Here is an 18,593-nt window from a genome sequence, read left to right on the forward strand (position 1 = left end):
ATTGTTAATCGTTTCTTTTTTAGGTACATGAGGTAAATTAGTTAATGGATGGCTAATAACAACAAAGAGCTGAGTACTGTGACATCCACTGAAATCCAGGGCCAGTAATATATCAGGATTAAGGCTAAAATATTGTCACAGAGGTTATGGAAGGTGGTGCAGGCGGTGGGGGGACCCCGCAGCTCCAAGCCGCTGCCGTGGGGAACTCTACAGCTTCCAGTCCCTGGGGGAGGAGGGAGACCTGCAGTTCCCAGCTGCCAAGGGCAGACCCCACAGCTCCAAACTGCTGCCAGTGGCAGGGAGGGGCCCTGTGTTTTCAGCCACCCTGAGTGGGGGGGGAAACCCTGGAGCCCCAGCAGTGGTGGGTGCTGGACCTTCCTCTGTTCCCATTTTATCTTAGTTATTTTTAATAAAAGTCAGGGACAAGTCATGGGCTTCTGTGCATTTTTGGTTATTACCCATGACCTGCCTGTGACTTTTACTAAAAACAACCATGACAAAATCTTAGCTTTAATCATGATAAGTTCTCTCTCCACCAGCCTATATTTACCATTATTCAGTAACAAAGAAAGTGTCTCCTTCTTAAAGATGCATGTTTAAATCAATTGGTTTTCAAGATAAAATGTGTGTGATTGTTAAGGTCTCTTATAGGCTTAACCCGAAATGACAGTTAACAGCTACAGAACTTCCCTTTGGGAAAAGCATCTTTTACAGCACTCTTTCTATTAACACAAACTGAGATTTCAGTTCTCGATCAATACAGTCATTACAGAATTTGTTGTTGCTGGTCATGGGGGTTACAGAGCGAAGAATAAGAGAAATGCAAAATCTTTACTCTCATTGGCAGCTCCTTGGAGCTACAGAGCCTGAGACATACAGTTCTTAGTCACTTCAATGGGAATTGGGTTAGGCCCACTGTACATAGGCAGGAGCTGTGAGGGTTATTGCCCTTGTGATTTTAAAGGTGTGTCTTTGAGCAAACACGAGCAGTAGATCTAGTGCTTGAGTCATTGTGACTCAGCGAAGGTGGTAAGTGGTGTAAAGATATGATACCGTCAGCAGACATACAGCAGTTTAACCTTCGAACACCTGGCAAATTTATTTTGATTTGCTGTGTGCTGCCTGGAACATCAGGTCTATAGGAGTAAATGACTACTACTGAGTTGTTTATTCACTGAAGCACAAGAGGTAGAAGTAGACATTTCAGCATGGGGCACACAATGCTGGGGCGGCTATTGAAAAGTAAGCCTCTCGTCACAAGCATTTTGAGAACAACCGATTTCTGGAGGTGTCCATGTACCAAGCACGCTCAGATATTGACAAGAAGAACACTTTGTAACAAAGCAGAGGCCACAAAGAAGGTTATTTCTCAAACAGCTATTCCAGGTGGGTAGAAATGTTTTGTTCTGTGTTTCACATAATTTACAGTAAAATGGCTAGTGACTGACCCGTTTCTCTATCCCCTGGCTAAGCTGAGGAGATTCTGTATGTTCTTTACAGGGTACATGGACAATTTCTTAATTTCCATTTTAAAATAGTCCTGCTTCCGTCAAAGCAAATGTTCCCAGTTCATGGAAGTAAACTAGTTATATTAAAAACAAACCAGCCAGGAAATAGATGTATCTATTCATGCCCTAGGAATGAAGTCCTAGTAGAGAAGCTATTCATATTACGGTAGGCAGTCGGCCAGGGCTGATGGAGCTGCTATTAGACTCAAGCCTTGCAAAGTAAATTGTCACCTTAAGTTTACAAATATGCCCTGATAGCAGCTCTGGGATACCCAGGGTTCATCCTGTAGCATCCAGGTAGGTCTCCCAGCGGGGTCTCTCCCCGCAGTGGGAGTGTTAGAAATTGGGAGACCCGTGATGTCTGTGCAGGAAGGGTTCGGGTCAGGCAGCGCCGAGGTTCGGTGTCCCCGAAGGCTCCTGCCAGGCAGCAGGTGAAGGTAATGTTCTCAGGCAGTGGGCACAGAAAGCTGGCTAGGCAGGAAGCGGACTGAATTACACTCCCCTGGGCTAGAGAGACCCTGAGGGGGGATTTCTCCTGAGAGAGGGCAGTTAGTGCTGGCACAGTCTTCCCATGGGGCGAGGTGGCTTGGAGGGTGGGGTAGCTGCTTGGCGCTCCCGATGAGCCCTGCCGAGTGGCTCCCCCAGCAGTCACGATACCTGGTACCTTGCAGCAGGTGCTCAGCCACCTCCACCCCTACCAGTGTCACCCCTGGCTGCCTAGGTCTCCTTTACTAACCTGCACTGCCAGCTTTCAGCAGCCTGGCCTGGCTCTCTTCCTTGGCAGGCGTCCGGCTGGCCATTTCTTGTTATCCTTTCACAGCGGGCTTACTTCAGCTGGCCTCATTTCAGGCCCAACGTTGGGACCGCAGTTCCAGGCTGGGGCAGAGGACTTATTTTGTAGTGAGAGACTACCAATGGGCTCCCCTGGATAATCTCGTGTGGTGCAATGCATTAGAACGGACGGTGGTGCCCATAGCTAGCTCTCATGAGAGCGTGTTGTCAGTCTCCCAGTGGACTGTATCTTAACACAACCTCACTCCTCGTTCTCCTTGTGGAACGGCAACTTTGGCAAGGAATTAACACGGCGGACAGTCTGCTAAACCTCACTATTTTGAGCATTTAAAAACAAGACGAAACAGGAGACACGGTCCCTGGTCAACAAGACTCTCTTCAGCAAAACATCCCTCTTCTCTCTCAGAGCCAGAGTGTCTGCCTGGGGGAGAGGGGTGGGAAAGGAAAATAGATAAGGCCTTTGAGGAATGCAGGCGAGGGCCCAGGACATTCTCAAGTTCTGGCCCAGAGCAGAGAGATTCAGCGGGAACCATAGGCTGGAAGCAAAACATGTGGGGAAAGGGGGCAGAGATCTCAGAAAGCCCTTGTGCTCAGTGCAAAGAGATATTGGGGAGAGCAGGGGAGACTCTGCAGTGCGTGGGTGTGCCCCGTGGTGGTCCCAGTCCCAGGTGGGGGGGGGCAGAAGAAGGAGCATGGAGGTGCTGGACTGGAGAATCCTGGGAAAGGGTTGGGGAGGAGGCCAATGTTGGCAGTGGCCCTGGGGCAAAAGGAAAACAGGGAGGGTTGGGTTTGGAGCAGCTGGTTCAGGGACATGGCAGTGGAAAAGCACAGACTCTTCCATGGCAGCAGGGCGGTGCACTGAGGCGGTGCGATTATACCCCGCCGCAGAGGAAGAATGGGCAGACAGGCACGTTTTGGGGACTTTTTGTTTGGTGTTTGTTAACCTTGGAAAGGGAGAATTTTTTGCTGGTTTGGCCCAAGGGCAAAACTGATCTAATCACACCAGCAAAGAGGGGAAGCTGCAGCAGTGGCCGTGCCTGGCGACGGAGGAGTGCGACTGGGTCAGCGCAGGGGAGGCCTGAAGTTCGTTCGGTTCCTGCTTGATACCGGAGCAGCCTCTCCTGCAGCTGCCCATCGCTGTACTGCGTGCTGCAGCTAACACGGTTACATCCAAATACAGAGAAATGAGGAGGATGACTTGAGCTGGGTTTTTGACTTCTGAACACCAAACTGGAAGGGTTGGGGGGAGGAACAGCTCCTTGTAAATCTCTTGCTTGACCTGTGTGCGGTAATGCTGAAAAATGGATATCGTTTCAGACCAGCCATTTATTTGGGGGGGTTTTCTTTCTACAAACATAAAAAATGTACAGTCTGTTTTCGCTGCAAAGCTTTTCCTGGGAGCCGTGTGTGTTGTTGATTTCAGTGAAGGGAATTACTGGGGTGGGCGAGACACTTGCCATTGACATCTGGGAGCAAAGTACAGATCAAGCCGTTCACCGCGGTGGGGAGAATGTCACTCTGACCTTGTGATACGTTTTCTGGGATGCTGCCCTCAAAGAGAGAAAGAGCCTTCGTTACCTCGCCACTCAGCGGCTCGCTGCAAGCAAAATCAGCCCACATCGGCCAGGCTGCAGTTAACAACAAGGCACTTGGAGCCAGTCCTTGGCTGTGTCCACCACCTCCCCCCCCCACCACCCCGGCAGCACCATTTTTATTAGAACATCTCAAAATTATTTCTTTGAAACATTTTTTTTAACGGCAAAGGCTCATAAATGAAATGAAAATTCCCTCCCACCAAAGAAAAAGTGAATTTCCTTCCAACATTTTTTAAATTAAAGATTTTTCATTTCATTTACAGGCTTGATGCTGGAATGATCTTAACGTCCCTGCTGGCCTTAAAAATCTCGGGGTGTCATCCTGGCCCATTGCAATCAATAGGAATCTTGCCATTGACTTCAGTGAGGCCAGGGTTTCATCCCATGTATCCAAGTTTTGCCCCCAAATTGGAAAATTCCATAAAATTCATTAAATGAAATTTTCTAACTTCGTGTAGTGTTGTTGTGAACAATGCACCGTTGCATTGCCTGGCAGAGCGCGCATCCCGAATGTAGACTGGCCACTGGTATTTTAACCATTGTTGGCAATGGCTAGACTACACAATGACTAAAAAACCCCTTTCATCATTGCTAGCACCAGCTGAATTGCAATGGGGAACAACTACAAAAGAAAATGTCTAGACAAGGCCCTTGAGGTGAGTGGCTAAATCTCACTGATCTTAATTGAAGGTGGATTTTGCCCTTAACGACAGGTTTCCTAGAGGACGTGAAGCCCTTCTTTAAACTTTCAGTCTGAGACTTTCGTTCTTTAAATGCAGCTTTTTACTTCCACTCTTAACTTAGCTGATGACTTTCTTTGGTAATATCTTTTAAAGGCCGTAGCACATTCAGAAATGACAGAAGACCTACAGCATTTGATAAAAAGATTTTATTATGGGCAGGACGGTTTAAAAAAGAGGAGGATATTCCAGCTCTATTATCGTAAGTAGACCTGTTTTCTTATGTTGTCAAAATCTCCACCACTGGATATATGTAAAACTGCCAGTTCAAACCTTCCCTTACGTGGTCAGTCACCCACACTACGCTTATACAGTGACTGTTCTTTTTTCTAATATTACAACAGGACTACGTGACTGTGAATGAATTGTGTGGGCGCGCTGCTATCTCGGTCCAAAAATAATACAAACCCATCTTGAAGCAGTAGCTTTTTTTGCCAACTCTGTAAAGTGAACTGGGTTAAATTGCTTTGGAGATTAGGAATTTCAGAAGAGGACAGAAACCATTTTTAACACACATTGCTTTGTAGCTCACAAATCACTGTGCTGCCTAATGTCCATTTCAGGTTATGTGCTTTAACCACTTATATGAATTAAAGTGATTAAGAAAGGCACATGGGAACATCCATAGCTTTAGCAAAAAACATCTGAAGTGAGTTTCCATCATGCCTGTTTATACTTTCATTTCCCTATTTAGATCTTTTTTTTAAAAAGGAACATCAGTTCAACGAGTAGAGACATTAATGCCTCCTGGTTTTTAACATTGGTGTGTTTATGTGGTGGTGGGGGGGTTCTTTACTTGGTCCTCAACACATGCTTTCCCCATACAGATGTAATTAAAGCCACTCTTTTCTACAGTTTCATGAGTGATTGGCTTAAGCTGCCATGCTAAAATGTCTATTGCAAGAAATAACGGTCAAAGAAGTGCCCTAAGTCATCTGCAGAACCCAGGAGAAACAGCTCCGCAATGACTATGAACAGTCAACATGTCTCTGGGAAAACTGCATCTACCATCTACAGCCTCAAGGGCTGAATGTAGCTTTGGCCATTTCATGCATTTCCCTGGCGTCAGTAGGAAGGTGTTTGGGAAAACTGCCAAGGTGCAGGGCTGTGATGTCTCTGAGCTACAAGGACACCTCACTTAGCCGGGGACCCTAAGTAACGGAGCTGCTGGGATCAAGCAATAGTCCCAATCATTTTAACATGGGTAAGGGTTTGCACAAGAATGCTAATGCCTGCAGCAAGAAACCACAGCTCTTACAAACTGCTTGTTTGCCACCTGCCCACGGCTCTGGCCTGCACAAGCACACATCTTTCTTCGTGCCCAGAACTGCAGCACCCGTGGTATGTTTTTCCCCGCAGGATGTGTGGAAGGATCTGCAATACAGTTAGTTGTTGCCTAAGATCATGTTTGAACTGCTGTGCGATTTTGCAGCTCTGGGAAGTGACTCATTCGCTCCTAATGCCTCATGATAGTGACCGTTGTGGGCACTTAACACAACTGAACACCAGGAAAAGAAACATTAAACAAAGATGTCTTCAAAGTGGGTGTTCTAGCATAGAGGATTCCCCTGGGCTCTCCGCTGAGGGAGGGGAACAGAGTCAGTGGGGAAACACGTGGGGGTTTCAAAATGTGGATTGACTCGAAGGTGTATTTGATTTGGGGGTGGGGTTAGTGCAGGAATCTGCCTCGTCCTGTGGCTCAGATCCGTTCCGTTTTGATATTTGTTTTCCATTCAAGGCCCTAATCCTGCAAGCAAGCACAAATGTGCTCAACCGTGCTGCGATAGGGAGTCTCCCGGAGACCCACGGGACCGGTAAAGGTCTGCAGGTGTTTGCAGGATGGCCCCGGAGGTGCTGGCGATCAGTCACTACTGGTGCGCGCTACAAAACATGGATTATAAGGACACGGCCCAGAACAAGTCAAGGGCAGAGCGTACTCACGGTCCCAGGAGCAGGAGCAGGGCAGGAACCAGACAGTGGCTCTGAGAATCACAATTTGCTTCCTGACTTTTCCTCTGCCCACCCGCCTGTGCAAGAAGTGGCTTCTCTCCCCACACTGGCTCCCGCGATGCAGGTGACCTGCACTGGCGAACTATGTTCACTTAGCCCTGCTGAGAATCTATTAATAACTTGTGTAACTTGATGGCCACGGTGGCAGATGCGCTGGGCTTCATAAAATCCTCCCAGCTGGTGTGCTACTGCCCTGTGCTTTAAGCCTTCAGCAGCTGCCCGCTGGCTTCCATCCTCCTTGCAGCTGTTGGGCGGCTTGCTTTGCTTTGGCTGACTGTTCGACGTTGAAAAGCCAGACTCGAGACGCGCCTCGGGCAGGAGCTGTTCTTGGAATGTTAGGGGATGATAATAACAGACCAAAGGGGGAGTCGCTGTGAGAAGCAGCTGCAATGTGAAAAGCCTCCATTAATCATAGCCAAGATGTGCATTCCTGGCCCAGGCCAGAGCACCAGGTCACCCCACCAAAGGTACCATTAGCCGGCGGTGCCATCATTCGTACGTACCAATGGGGGTCAGACCCCCATCTAGGTTAAAGCAGCACAACCAGCTGAGGATGTGGCCCCCTGGATTTCAATCATTAAAAGGATTAAATTGCACTCCAAGCTCTGCCACTTGTCTGCTCCTCACTCTTGAGTGGGTCAGGAAAAGGCAGAGGAGCAGCGTTCATTCCCTGGTGGGCCTCCTTCAGCTGTTTGCTTTATGCAGCATTTGGCTAAATCCCTCAGGCAGCGGCTAGTTTACTGTTAACTTCCTGTTTAACAATCAATCAATATAAAGAAAACAGAAGACCTCTGAGCAAAAATAAACTGCCACTGGCAAGAATTGTGCAATTCTTTAAACAACTCCCACCCCTTCCCCCCAAAAACCCTCTTGTTTTATTCCATGTTGTTGTGATCTGACCAGAAACCTGCTCTGTCCTTCTGCAGATCTGAGGTCATCAAAGCTGCTACGAGCAGAGTGAGGATCAAAATTTGCTACATCACAATGGCACTGACTCTGCTAGGCTGCTTGGTCATGATCATCTCAGGCAAGCAGGTAAGTGTGTTCGTACTGACTGGTCAGCAGCCGCACTGTTTGAACGGTGCAGGCAGGTACGCATTTTTCTTAATAAATACAAAGGGTTTTTGAGCAAATACACATTAACCAATATATTAGGGATGATGAGTTACTTACCACATGTTCCTGACTCTAATATGGGATTGGTCATGTGACTCATTGGACAATTATTCTTTCTGATTGACTTGCAATAACCCATTGCAATGCAACTTTAAACCCAGTTATTTCTCTGTGGCTCAGCATGGGTCGTCTCCAAGGAGAATGGACAACTCCTACTGACTTCAATGGGCTTTGGCTCAGGCCCTAAGTGAGACACTGTATCCATTGCTTTCAGGCCACTCAGCCCCTTCTTTTCCCAGTGCTGTGGGCTCTCACTCCCCACTGACCAGACCACACAAGCTCAGCTTGCCCCGGAGGAACTGTCATTTGCTGCGGCATCACTCGGCTGCTGCCCTGCTGGTTGTGAGGCAGGCCATCCAGCACCTCGGTCTAATTACACACGCATCCACTGTGTACAGTGACTATTCCTTGCTGGGCTGGTGTGACCCTCCTGATGAGTGACAGCAAGGAAAAAACACTGCCTCCAAGAATGTCAGCTCAGCGTAGGTGGGAACAGGTGGCCTCCTGGCAGGGATGGGAAACCTAGATGTGGAAACTGGTGGCCTGAAGGCTGTGAGTGAAATAAATTAAACAAACACTGATGGATGGATGGGTACTGGAACCAAACAAAAACAACTCCAGAGGGTCTCTGCTCCTGGGTCTTTCAGTGATGAAAGCCCCCCCGGTTTGTCCTAGCTGTTCGCATGCCTTTGGAGCAAAGGCAATATGCTTTCTCTGCTAATCAGAGGCTGCAAATGCTGGCAATTAGGTGAAGCAAGGAAATCTATCTTCAATAACTTCTTTCACTGTAAAAAATCAAAAGAACACTGGGGTGCCAAAGCAAGAGAAGCAAACAAGTGGGATATTTATTGTTGGGGAAATTTTATTGTGCAAATGAGTTTCACCGTTTATATTCAAAGGCTGCTAGAAGAGATGACACGCTGCTGAGGATGAATACCGAAAAGAAGGCCATGTGGAGGGCTGAAGCAGAGACAGAACTGGAGGCAGCTGCAATGAAAGCTCAGTGATCAAGACGGCATTTATTTTAGCAGCAGGCGATAAGTGATTTATACATGTGGTATATGCACCTCTGTTCCGCTAACTCTTTGGAGCTTCTTGTCACGGCAAAGATTTCCCATAGAAAACTGTTTACTTACGAATTTTGAAACCCTAGTGGAAATTCCAACAGACTCGGTTAGAAGCCTTCTACTGATCTCTGAGCTTTTGCACAGGCCTCAGTTGGAGGGTCAGAAATCAGTAAATCGGCTTTTTTCCAAGCCGACATTGGCCAGCTTGGAATTAACTGAAAAAGAGGACCAGGGTGGTTCAGAGGATTGGGTGCGAGCCTGGGACTCTGGAGACCCGCGTCAGCTCCTTGCTTTACCACTGCCTCCTTGCATGACCTCGACCAGTGACTGACTCTCTTTATGCCTTAGTGAAATGGGGGTAATAGCATTTGACTGCCTCACAGGGGTGTTGTGAGGATAAACACATTCAAGATTGTGAAGTGCTCAAATACTGTGGCAAGGGTGAGGACAGAAGCAGTTTTCCTACCCTGCGAGAATTTTTGAGGTTTCAAAAAAATTTTCCTATCCCAGATCAGGATGAAAAGTTGAAATCTCAAAAGGTTTTGCAAACAAAAACAAACAAAACCCACACTATTTGGGGGTCAATCTAAGTATTTTTTATTTCAATTTTGACATTTTCCCCCTGTTTTAGAAACCTTTTTTTCAGTCTAAATTTACTAAGATTTTGAAATGAAAAGTCACTGTAACTCAAAACTCCCAAAACTTTCTGGATGGAAGATGCCGAAATGGGACAGTCTGACAATTTCAGCTCTTCCTTCCAAAAAGCTTTTGAGTTGGAAGATTTGTAAACAGCAACCATGTTTTAGCACAAAAATAGTTGAGTGAAAAATTCCTGACCAGGTCTAACTACACTAGTGGGGGCCATATACATTTCTTAGAAAAGGTTCTGGCGTTTCTGGTACCACCCTTCTAAATACCGAGCCAGGCTCTCAGTCTTTGCAAGGACAAAAGCAGGTAGTGCTAAATCAGAGCAACCCAAACGTACCATATTCTAGCAACTTGCTTTAAGGGGGTGGTGGAAAGCTCGGTAAAAGCCTATCTGCTGGGGGGGATAACGGCTGAGCTGAAGTTTAAAAATCACTTATGCACAAATCCTGTCTTCACCCCCATCCCTAAAAACCCCCAACGTCGCCTCTCTGTGGGCACGCTCAGCTTTGATTGGCAGTACTTCCTTAGCAGCGGGGTGGGGAGCAGGCAAATGGTGGAACAGCCAAGCAGGGAGGTGTCCACGCTCCCTGTGGACCTGTTCTTCATGAGGGAGAATGTGGTGTAGCACCAAGCTTGGGTTGGGTTGGTCCATGGGAGCAGCTGGGCCATGGCCAGTGGATGTAATCTCAGGGAAATATCAGCTCAAAGGTGCTGGGGCCAGAGAAGAGGCATTCGCTATCAAGCAGGTCTGCTGGTGACCGGGTCCCTGCGCAATGAGCTTTATCTCAGGATACCTGCCCTTATGCAGAGACGCACCACCATGGCAATGCGTTTTGCCTTATTGCATTGCACTGTGGTTCTGGCCATTGACTCACATGAACATTCCCAACCGCTTATTTAGTTTTGATTGTAGTCAGAATTAATTGTTAATAAATTATTTGCTAAACTTGGATTTTCTGATCACCATAGTTCATTAATTTGTAATAAAACAGCTGTCCAATTCCACCTAAAATAAATGCATCTTCTCACAGCTGCACTGAAAAAGTGTCACCAAAGCCTCTTGGCTGATGTCTAACAGCTGGGAGACTGTGCTAATGAAATATTGAAAGTTACATTTCCACAGAAGTGATTAAACTTTCAGACATGAAAATGCACCAGTTTGGACGTGTGGGGTAATGGCCTCAAACACCCTGCATTATTCATGATCTTTTGGGCTTCAAGAGACTTGTACATTGCGTGAGGTGAACAAGGCTATTGGCGGGGGGAAAAGTACATCTACCTTATTCATAAAAAATGCAACCGGTGTATAACATAGTGAATGCACGGTACTAAACTCATGCCTAATGTAACATCATCGATGTCAACGGGGGTACCCCAGGGATGAGTTGGACTCCCCACTATAGTTAAGCTTATTACTCATATTGAATTCTTTGTATTCGAGTTATATCTAGAGGCTCCCAGTCAAACATCAGGGCCTTGTTGTGCCAGCCACGGCAGACACATAACAGGAGCTCACGAGCCAGACAGCACCTGTTAAGAGATCCAGGCCCTAGAATGGGGTCCTACCAAACTCACATGGTCCCCATAGTGTGGAGTTGGGTGGTGGGGGCCAGGACCACCCAGAGCCACTGGGGTTTGGTAACGCCCAGCCCTGTAGGGACTCTGCCTGAAGCTGCATCAGCTTTTCCCTGTGTCTCCTCTATGCTGTGGAACCAACGCCATGGGCAGCAAGTGACAGAAGCACATGGCAGTGCAGAGCCAATGGAGCTGGGCTGTGCAGAAGCCAGGGACAGGGCTGGGCAGGGCTATCAGAGCCCGTGCTGTGGCAGAGAGCACTGGAGTGGGTGGTTCTGGCCCCATAGGAATCTCGGAGCTTGAGGGGGGAGAGTCCCAGAGCTCAGCCTCCGGCTGGAGCCTGAAGGTCGACACAACCATTGTTAGCCCTGCGGTCTGAGCGCCTCAAGCCTGAGTCTGCTGACCCCGGCCAGCCACGGCCGTGTTGCGGGGCTTTTATCCCGTGCAGACGTACCCCCCTCGTTACAGGATTAGTGTCAGAGCTTCAGTGAAGGGAACCAGGCTGAGTTCCCTTCAGGCTTTCTCTTGGGAACGGTAACTGGCGCTGGCCTAAGCGGATTTGGCCCTTGTACATTTGGCCACGGACAGGGACATTTGTGTATCTCTGTCTATCCTCACAGATGGGCTGGTTTGCTATGTGAAGCTGGTTCTTTGTGTGTAAGCTGAAGGCTTGAATTCTGCTTAATAAATTCACAGGAGGAGGAACATGCTGCCTTTCTACTGATGGCCAGATAATTGGCAAATCCTCTGGTGAAACAAGGTGTACATCATGCTCAGACTTCTACCCTATGGGCCAAGAGCAGTAGTTGGCAGTTCAAACACTAACATTTATCAGAACTATAACTTTCCTGGTGCCTATTTTTTAACTGTTACGACTCCTAGGAGAAAAACAGAGGCAGTCTTAAATATACCTATAAGAGCCAGCAAATGAATCAATTACTCCACCCACCAACAGCTCCTCATCTCTCTACCTGAGAAACAAAATAGCCGGGGGGTTCTTGGGTAAGAGATAATATGAAATTCTCCTAAATAGATGAGGGCTCTGTTGGCTAATACATGAAGCTCCTGCATTACAAGTGTCAGTAAAAAAGAGACGAAGCCGTCTGGATTCCAATTCCTCGCACCCATTTTTAATAATAGAATTCTGAATATTCAGACCTGGTTGCTTTTGGGTACTCATCGATTATAAATAGAGCTGGGTGAAATTTTTCAGACCAATTTTTTTTTTCGTGACACATGCAGATTCAGTAACACACACATATTGTGACTTCATGCCGGGTTGGCCAAATCTGTTCACGTCAAAAAAGCAAAACAAAAACAAACATTCAGAAAAAGTCAAACGCTTTTGTTTTGACATTTTCAAACGGAAATTGTCACTTGTTTGGGTTCAAAATGACTTTTCAATTAGAAATTTCCTTCAATTTCATTTTTAAAAAAATCAAGCTTTGTTCTACCTGAAATTATTTTTTTCTTCAACTTCCAATTCACTGAAAAATTTTAAAAAATTAATTTTTGGTTTGACTCAAAACCAATTGTGTTTTCATTTTTTTTTTGGAATTGCTAGTAAAATCCAAAAAGTCAATTATTCGCATAGCTCTAATTATAATGAAATATACATGTGCATAGTCATCTACAAGGTCTGTTTACAGGAGGATTCATTTTTAATGTAAAACATTCTGCAAACAATCATGCTAACCAATGTCTGACTTGACCTCTACCCTTAATGAGAAATTGTTGGCCCAGTATAATGCAGTGTCCTTTGCAGAGTCATCGTAGTGTAGTAATTACAGATGCCACTAGAGGATGGTATAGTGCTGACTGCTCAGATAATCTAGGATGGAAACTCTACATATTTAAATTGGTTTCTTTCTGCGTTTGTCAAGTTCTTTGAAATCCCCTGATGAAAAGTCTCTAATTAATGCAGTATCCTGCACGTATAACAAGCAAACGCCATCACATTTCAGGTTTTTCTGTCTATATTGTTTAAACATTATCCTCTAAACCCCTAGTCATTTTTAAAGGTGGTGTAGGCGTTGTTATTAGATAGGAGTTATTATTATGTTTTTAAGCATTTACCATCTGTATCACCAGTCTCTCCCCGTGGAGAAGAGGAGGAGAAGGCTGGTCTTGTAGCTAAAGCAGAGGACTCTGGAGATCTTGGTTTTGTTACAGGCATTCTGTGGGCAAGTCCCTTAACTTTGCTGTACCTTTGTTTACCCCTCTGTACAAGAGAGCTAAGAATACTCCCTGCCTTGTGGGGTTTTGAGGCTTAATGCACTCCTATTTATAAATGTTTGGAGATCCTGGAGTGGAAAGCACAGTGGATATGCAAAATATAACGATAAATATTGAGGAGGATTTTCAAAAGTGCTTGGCATTGGGCTAATTCTATTCCCACTGACGTCAATAGTATAATTCCCATTGACACCAGAGTGAGCAGATTAGGCCAAGAACAAGCACTTTTGGAAATCCTAGTGCTGGGTTAATTTTAAAGGAATAAGGAGATCCCAGAGCCAAAGGCCTTAACCTGCCGCGACCACTGTTAAACATGGGGCAGGGTTTTGAATACAGACACATCCGTTTGCTTAGTTCCATGGCAACAACTATCACTAAAATTCTTTATAAAGAAAAAGAAGGAAAATAGGAACTTGGAGAAGAAATCCCCCCCCCCTCCCTTTGACAGGCTCTAGCTGGTTTTAAAGATGGCAATAACTGTCCTTTTAGGGGGGGGAGAGAAAAAGGTAGTTGAGAAGGGCTTAGGGGCTTTTAGGCAACCTTAAGCACCTAAATCCCTTTGTAAATCTGGCCCAAAGTCATTCCATCCTGCTACAGATCCAAGATAAGGAAATTAATTAAGGAACACTCTGTCATGCTGTCTGGAGTAGCTCACGTCTGCGAGTGCCAACCCCAGACCAGGCTGTCCAGAAGCAGAGCAGGGACCCCAAACCGGCTGGGTGTGCTATAATTAGATTTCACCAACCCAGTCACAAAAGTGAATTCCTACAGCACTACACCAGCCTTATCATGGAGTCACGGACAGTCACTTTGGGCATTCCAGTCTATCTCCCACCCAGGCAAGCTGGACTTAGTGATAGACGGTCACTTAGACCAAAGATCACAACAACATTCAGGTTACTCCCAGTCCCAAAGGCCCAGTCACTTACCCCCGATCAATTTGTACCTTAGATTTCACACCAAAGACATTGCTTGTAGCCAATCCTACAGTAAACTACCTAAGGATTTATTAACTAAGAAAGAAATGAGAGAGTTATTACAAGGTTAAAGCAGGCAGGTATATATACACAGATGAGTTAGTCTGTGGTTCCAAAAGGTAACTGAGCTGTAGCAATCTGTCAGCTGTGAAGGTCTTTTTAGGGCTAACCCAGGTTGACCCTGGGATCTCTGCTTCTGTTTCATAGCTCTGGCTCTGTGAGAGCCTAAACAGCAAAGATGAAACAATTTCTATTCTGCTATTTTTTCCCCTTCTTCCAGAATTCAAGCTGATGGGATGAGCCCTTTGGCATGTAGCCTCTTTGGGGATGTAAGGGGGCAATTAACAAAGTCTTTGTATTGTGATGTCCCACAATGGCCCATTCAGTTTTGATAGGCCTTCTTGATGGGCAGGAGAGGTTCCCTCCTGACTGGGTTCACAGTTCCAGAGCAAATATTTGTTATGGTTACAAAGCAAAACCATAACTATTACCTTATAGCCTTTGGTAGAGATATTATAAGTGAGATTAATGCATGCAGCAATTTACAAGCCTTTCATAAAGTCTAAACACTGAACACATTGTTATATGTCCAACACCCATTCTAACCATACGCTCACACAAGTGAAACAGACTGGTTTCCAGCAATGAATTTGTCAGTGCTCAGCTGAAGCCTAAAGCCTTGGCAAGAGGTGGCACCTGGTCTGCCAGCATCACACACTCATTCAATGAACTGAAGTAACTTTACTGCGATTTCATTTGATACAATAGTCGAATGCCCATTGACTCTCGGTGTGGTCTGATTCAATGGGTGTCAGATCAGGGTTAGGCCACGCCCAGCTTGTGAGTGGGGATATACACTGTGAAAGAGGCTCAAGGCCAGGCTAAAATGTTTTGTTTACTTGTTCTTTGTGGGACTTGAACACCCAACACCTGAAGTTTAGTTGGTTTGGCCAACTCCACCTCTGGTCTGGGCCCTCTCACGGCTTGTCTACATGAACAATTAGCATGGAGCAAGCTGGGCTGTAAATCTACCTCACACGAGCCTGCCAGACATTGTCTGTCTGTGTGGACCCTGCTACTGCCCACCGACAGTTCCCTAGCATGCTTTGATCTACTCCTGTTCAAAGCAGGTAGAGCAAAGCACACTGTGAAACGTGTATGTGCGGCAATAGGGCCCACACAAACCATTAGCACACAGCAGGCTAGTGCAAGATAGATTGACACCCCCGTTAGCCATGAACTAAGTGTTTGTCTAGACAAGCCCTCAGAAAGAAGCCCATTTCCTCACATAAAGACAAAGGCGCTAAAGGGACATTGTAGGGCCAGATTCTGACTCGCCTCACATGTTGAGTAGCACCTCACTCAGTGAACTGTCACTTTGACCTGGATTCTAAGGCCCAGATCCTCACAGATTGGTAGGTGAGTAACCCGCACTGGTTTCATCTCCCTGGTCATTGCTTGTACAACGCCTAGTAAAAGGGGGTCCTGGACAATGACCTGGTCTGCAGGGCAATACAAAGAATAATAAAAGGTCTCACGCATGGAGTGACGTTCTAGTCAGCGTAAGTACAGAATCGGGCCCAGCCTGATAGGAATAGAAGTACAGGATTTATAGCCACAGCTGTGGTATATGGCTCACTCATATAGACTAGGAGTAATTCTGAGACGTTATATATAACCAGATGAAGGCAGAAATGGCCCTATGAATTAGTCACATACTAAATACAATCATTTCCAGAAGTTCATATTGCTGGTTCCACACTCCATGTTACACAAACATGTCTCACCTGGTGTGCTGTGAATTGCACTAATCGTTATCCATAACTCATAACTGTTGGCTATTTTATCATTGTCTAATAATTGTCCTGCAGCAAATCCTAGAGCAGTGGTTCTGAGGCCTGTCAAGCTGTCATTAACTCAGTGTGGTTGCAAAGGAAGTGAAACCATAGAATACTATTTAAAATTACATTAAGGCACTAGTACAAACCTTCAAAGCCAGGAAATTCAGGATCTCTGTATAGTACTGCAGCTCACTCTGTGTGTGCAGGAGTCCCCAGTCAGTAGGTAATTTTACGTCAAATGAACTTTAATAACAAAGCAAAACAGGCTGAGGTAAGACTGGCTTAAGTCCGATTCCTAAATGTAATTTGAAGTTACTGGTTAGCAATTCTCTTTCTTATGGTTGTGGAGAGGTTGCTAACCTGAAATCAAGAAACGCTTAGAAGGTTTAGAGTTGCCCAGTGAAACTACTACAGTGTATATTGTGCAAGAAGAGGTAAGTCAGTATTAGTTATCACTTGAACAGCTCCTTTCTCGCCAGCAGTGCTTAGTGATGAGGCTCTTTATTAAAAACGAGACATTTACTTACCTCTTCTTGCCTTTTCTGATTGTCTGAGCGAAATTCTGATCTTATCTAAAGTGCTGTCAGTGGAGTTCCTCTGGAGTTACACCAGGGTGAGTTATGTCAGACTCTGGTCCAGAGAGCACTGCCGCCCTCTCGCCATTAACCCGTGCTGGGCGAGGAATACAGCCCCCATCATTGCGCAGGGCTTTGCAATCACCGAAAGGAAAAATCAAAATAAACCCAAAAGAACGCAGGTGACAAATTGAGCTCCCCAACTTGGAGAGACCTGCTATGTACAAATGGGCTTTGGGAGATCCGCCGTCGACTCTTCTTAGTCAGGGCCAAATCCCCAGCCCTGAATAAACAGGCTTGGTACAGGCTGCAGATGGAATCATCCCCCCAAAGTGGCAGCCATCAGCAGTGTAATAATAACTGTGCCTCACCCTCCTCGGGCCTGGTAAAGCCTCCTTAATCGTGGAGTGACAGGCCTTTTGCCCACCCACCCGATACTGGACCTCCTACTGTGAGTGGAGCACAGCCCTGGGCGAGGCAGGGTGGAGAGCTCCAAACCCGCTGCGTGGGTTTCTCTCTGCACAGGGAAACTGCAGTGGTTTTATTGCCTTTCAGGCCCCCTGTGACTGTGGCAGGAGCAGGATTCCTCCCTGCAATGCACAGAGTCGGGGGGGGGGGAAAGAAATGGAGCAAGCAGGGGTGGGACGGGGCAGGGCCTCAGCAAGGGTGTTTGATTTTGTGTGAGTAATATATGCAGATATACCTATCTCATAGAGTTGGAAGGGACCCTGAAATAACACAATATGAATAACATAACACTGTGTGCTTACATAGCACTTTTCAAAGCCCTTTCCAAGGCACAGAGAGGGGAAGTAACTTGCCCAAAATCACTCAACAGCAGAGCGAGGCCTAGAACCTAAGTCTCCTGGTTCAGGGCTTTACCCACTAGACTAGCCTGCCTCCAGCTGCCTGGGATAAGGGGCAACATCTTGTTGTGGTACCCTCGGAAAAGCCTGGGAAGGAGACTGCAAATCAGGGAACCCCTAATTCCCTCCCTCTCTGTTTCCTGCGGCTCAGGAGAGGGAGTGATCTGCATTGCGTCTACTGTCAGGCTGGTGCAGGTATGCTGCTGGAGCACAGAGGTGCCTTTGCCCATTCCCCTCTCCCCAATACCCGGCTACGCAGAGGGTGACGCCATGGCTTTGTGGAGGCCGCTCCCCTTTCTGTGCTCTGAATGGTGGGATCAGTAGTTTACCTGGCCACAGACTGACCTATTGTAAGGGGCAAGATGAGATAAATGCATCATCCTCTCTGGTGGCGCATCACTCAGTGGCTTTTACCCAGGTTCTGGATGGGGCAGGAGCTGCAGGGTATGACCTGCGAGATGGAGCCATTCTCCTCATAGCTGGCAAAAGCCGGTTGTGATGTTTTTGGTCCCACATTGATGGCGATTGTTACTGCCTTTTGTCACAGGCAGGGATGGCTCTCTGAAAAAAAATTCTCCCTGTTCATTTTTGCCATGGTCCTGCTTTCCACCCAGAACAGAGGGATTCTGGGAGTGGTAGTTCCTAGGACTGATGGGAGTGGTAGGCTTGGCAGTAATGCATGCTGGGAAAATGGGCAGCAATATAAAGAGGTGAAGTGTAGGGTGGTGTCTCTTTGTGGAGGTGCTAAGAGCTGGAAGGAGTCCTAAGAGGTAGATGGAGAGAAAGGTAAGACACATTCTGAATTTTAGCAACAAGAGGGTGCTGGATTATCTGGGGTGTCAGGCTAGAGAGTCAGCCACAGGCTTCTCCTGGGAGAGGGAAGTGAAGTGGCTAACAGAGGGAATACAGAGGCCTTAGGCAAAGAAAGAACAGAGGGTTTGGGACATGAACTGAGTGCTAGCTTCCTGGTTGGGGGCTGGTGGTTGGG

General features: G+C 46.6%; 1 protein-coding gene across 1 annotated transcript; it reads left to right on the forward strand.

Moving 5' to 3' along the window:
• The first annotated feature begins 1,220 nt into the window (after positions 1 to 1,220).
• On the forward strand, positions 1,221 to 9,346 carry LOC112117558 (protein FAM162B-like). The gene is made up of 4 exons (XM_024215549.2): positions 1,221 to 1,386; positions 4,732 to 4,837; positions 7,572 to 7,680; positions 8,721 to 9,346. Exons 1-4 carry the CDS (start codon positions 1,221 to 1,223, stop codon positions 8,826 to 8,828), a joined length of 489 nt encoding a protein of 162 aa, XP_024071317.1. The 3' UTR covers positions 8,829 to 9,346.
• The last annotated feature ends 9,247 nt before the right edge of the window (positions 9,347 to 18,593 follow it).

Source organism: Terrapene carolina, unplaced genomic scaffold, assembly GCF_002925995.2.
Source record: "Terrapene carolina triunguis isolate 2854851 unplaced genomic scaffold, T_m_triunguis-2.0 Scaffold131, whole genome shotgun sequence".
Taxonomy (NCBI): Eukaryota; Metazoa; Chordata; order Testudines; family Emydidae; genus Terrapene; species Terrapene triunguis.

Excerpts from the sequence above, each read along its gene's own strand:
- LOC112117558 (XM_024215549.2), top strand. The coding sequence starts at position 1,221 with ATGCTGGGGCGGCTATTGAAAAGTAAGCCTCTCGTCACAAGCATTTTG. Across the intron at positions 4,838-7,571 it reads GATATTCCAGCTCTATTATC|ATCTGAGGTCATCAAAGCTG; the intron begins GTAAGTAGACCT and ends GTCCTTCTGCAG. Across the intron at positions 7,681-8,720 it reads TGATCATCTCAGGCAAGCAG|GCTGCTAGAAGAGATGACAC; the intron begins GTAAGTGTGTTC and ends TTATATTCAAAG.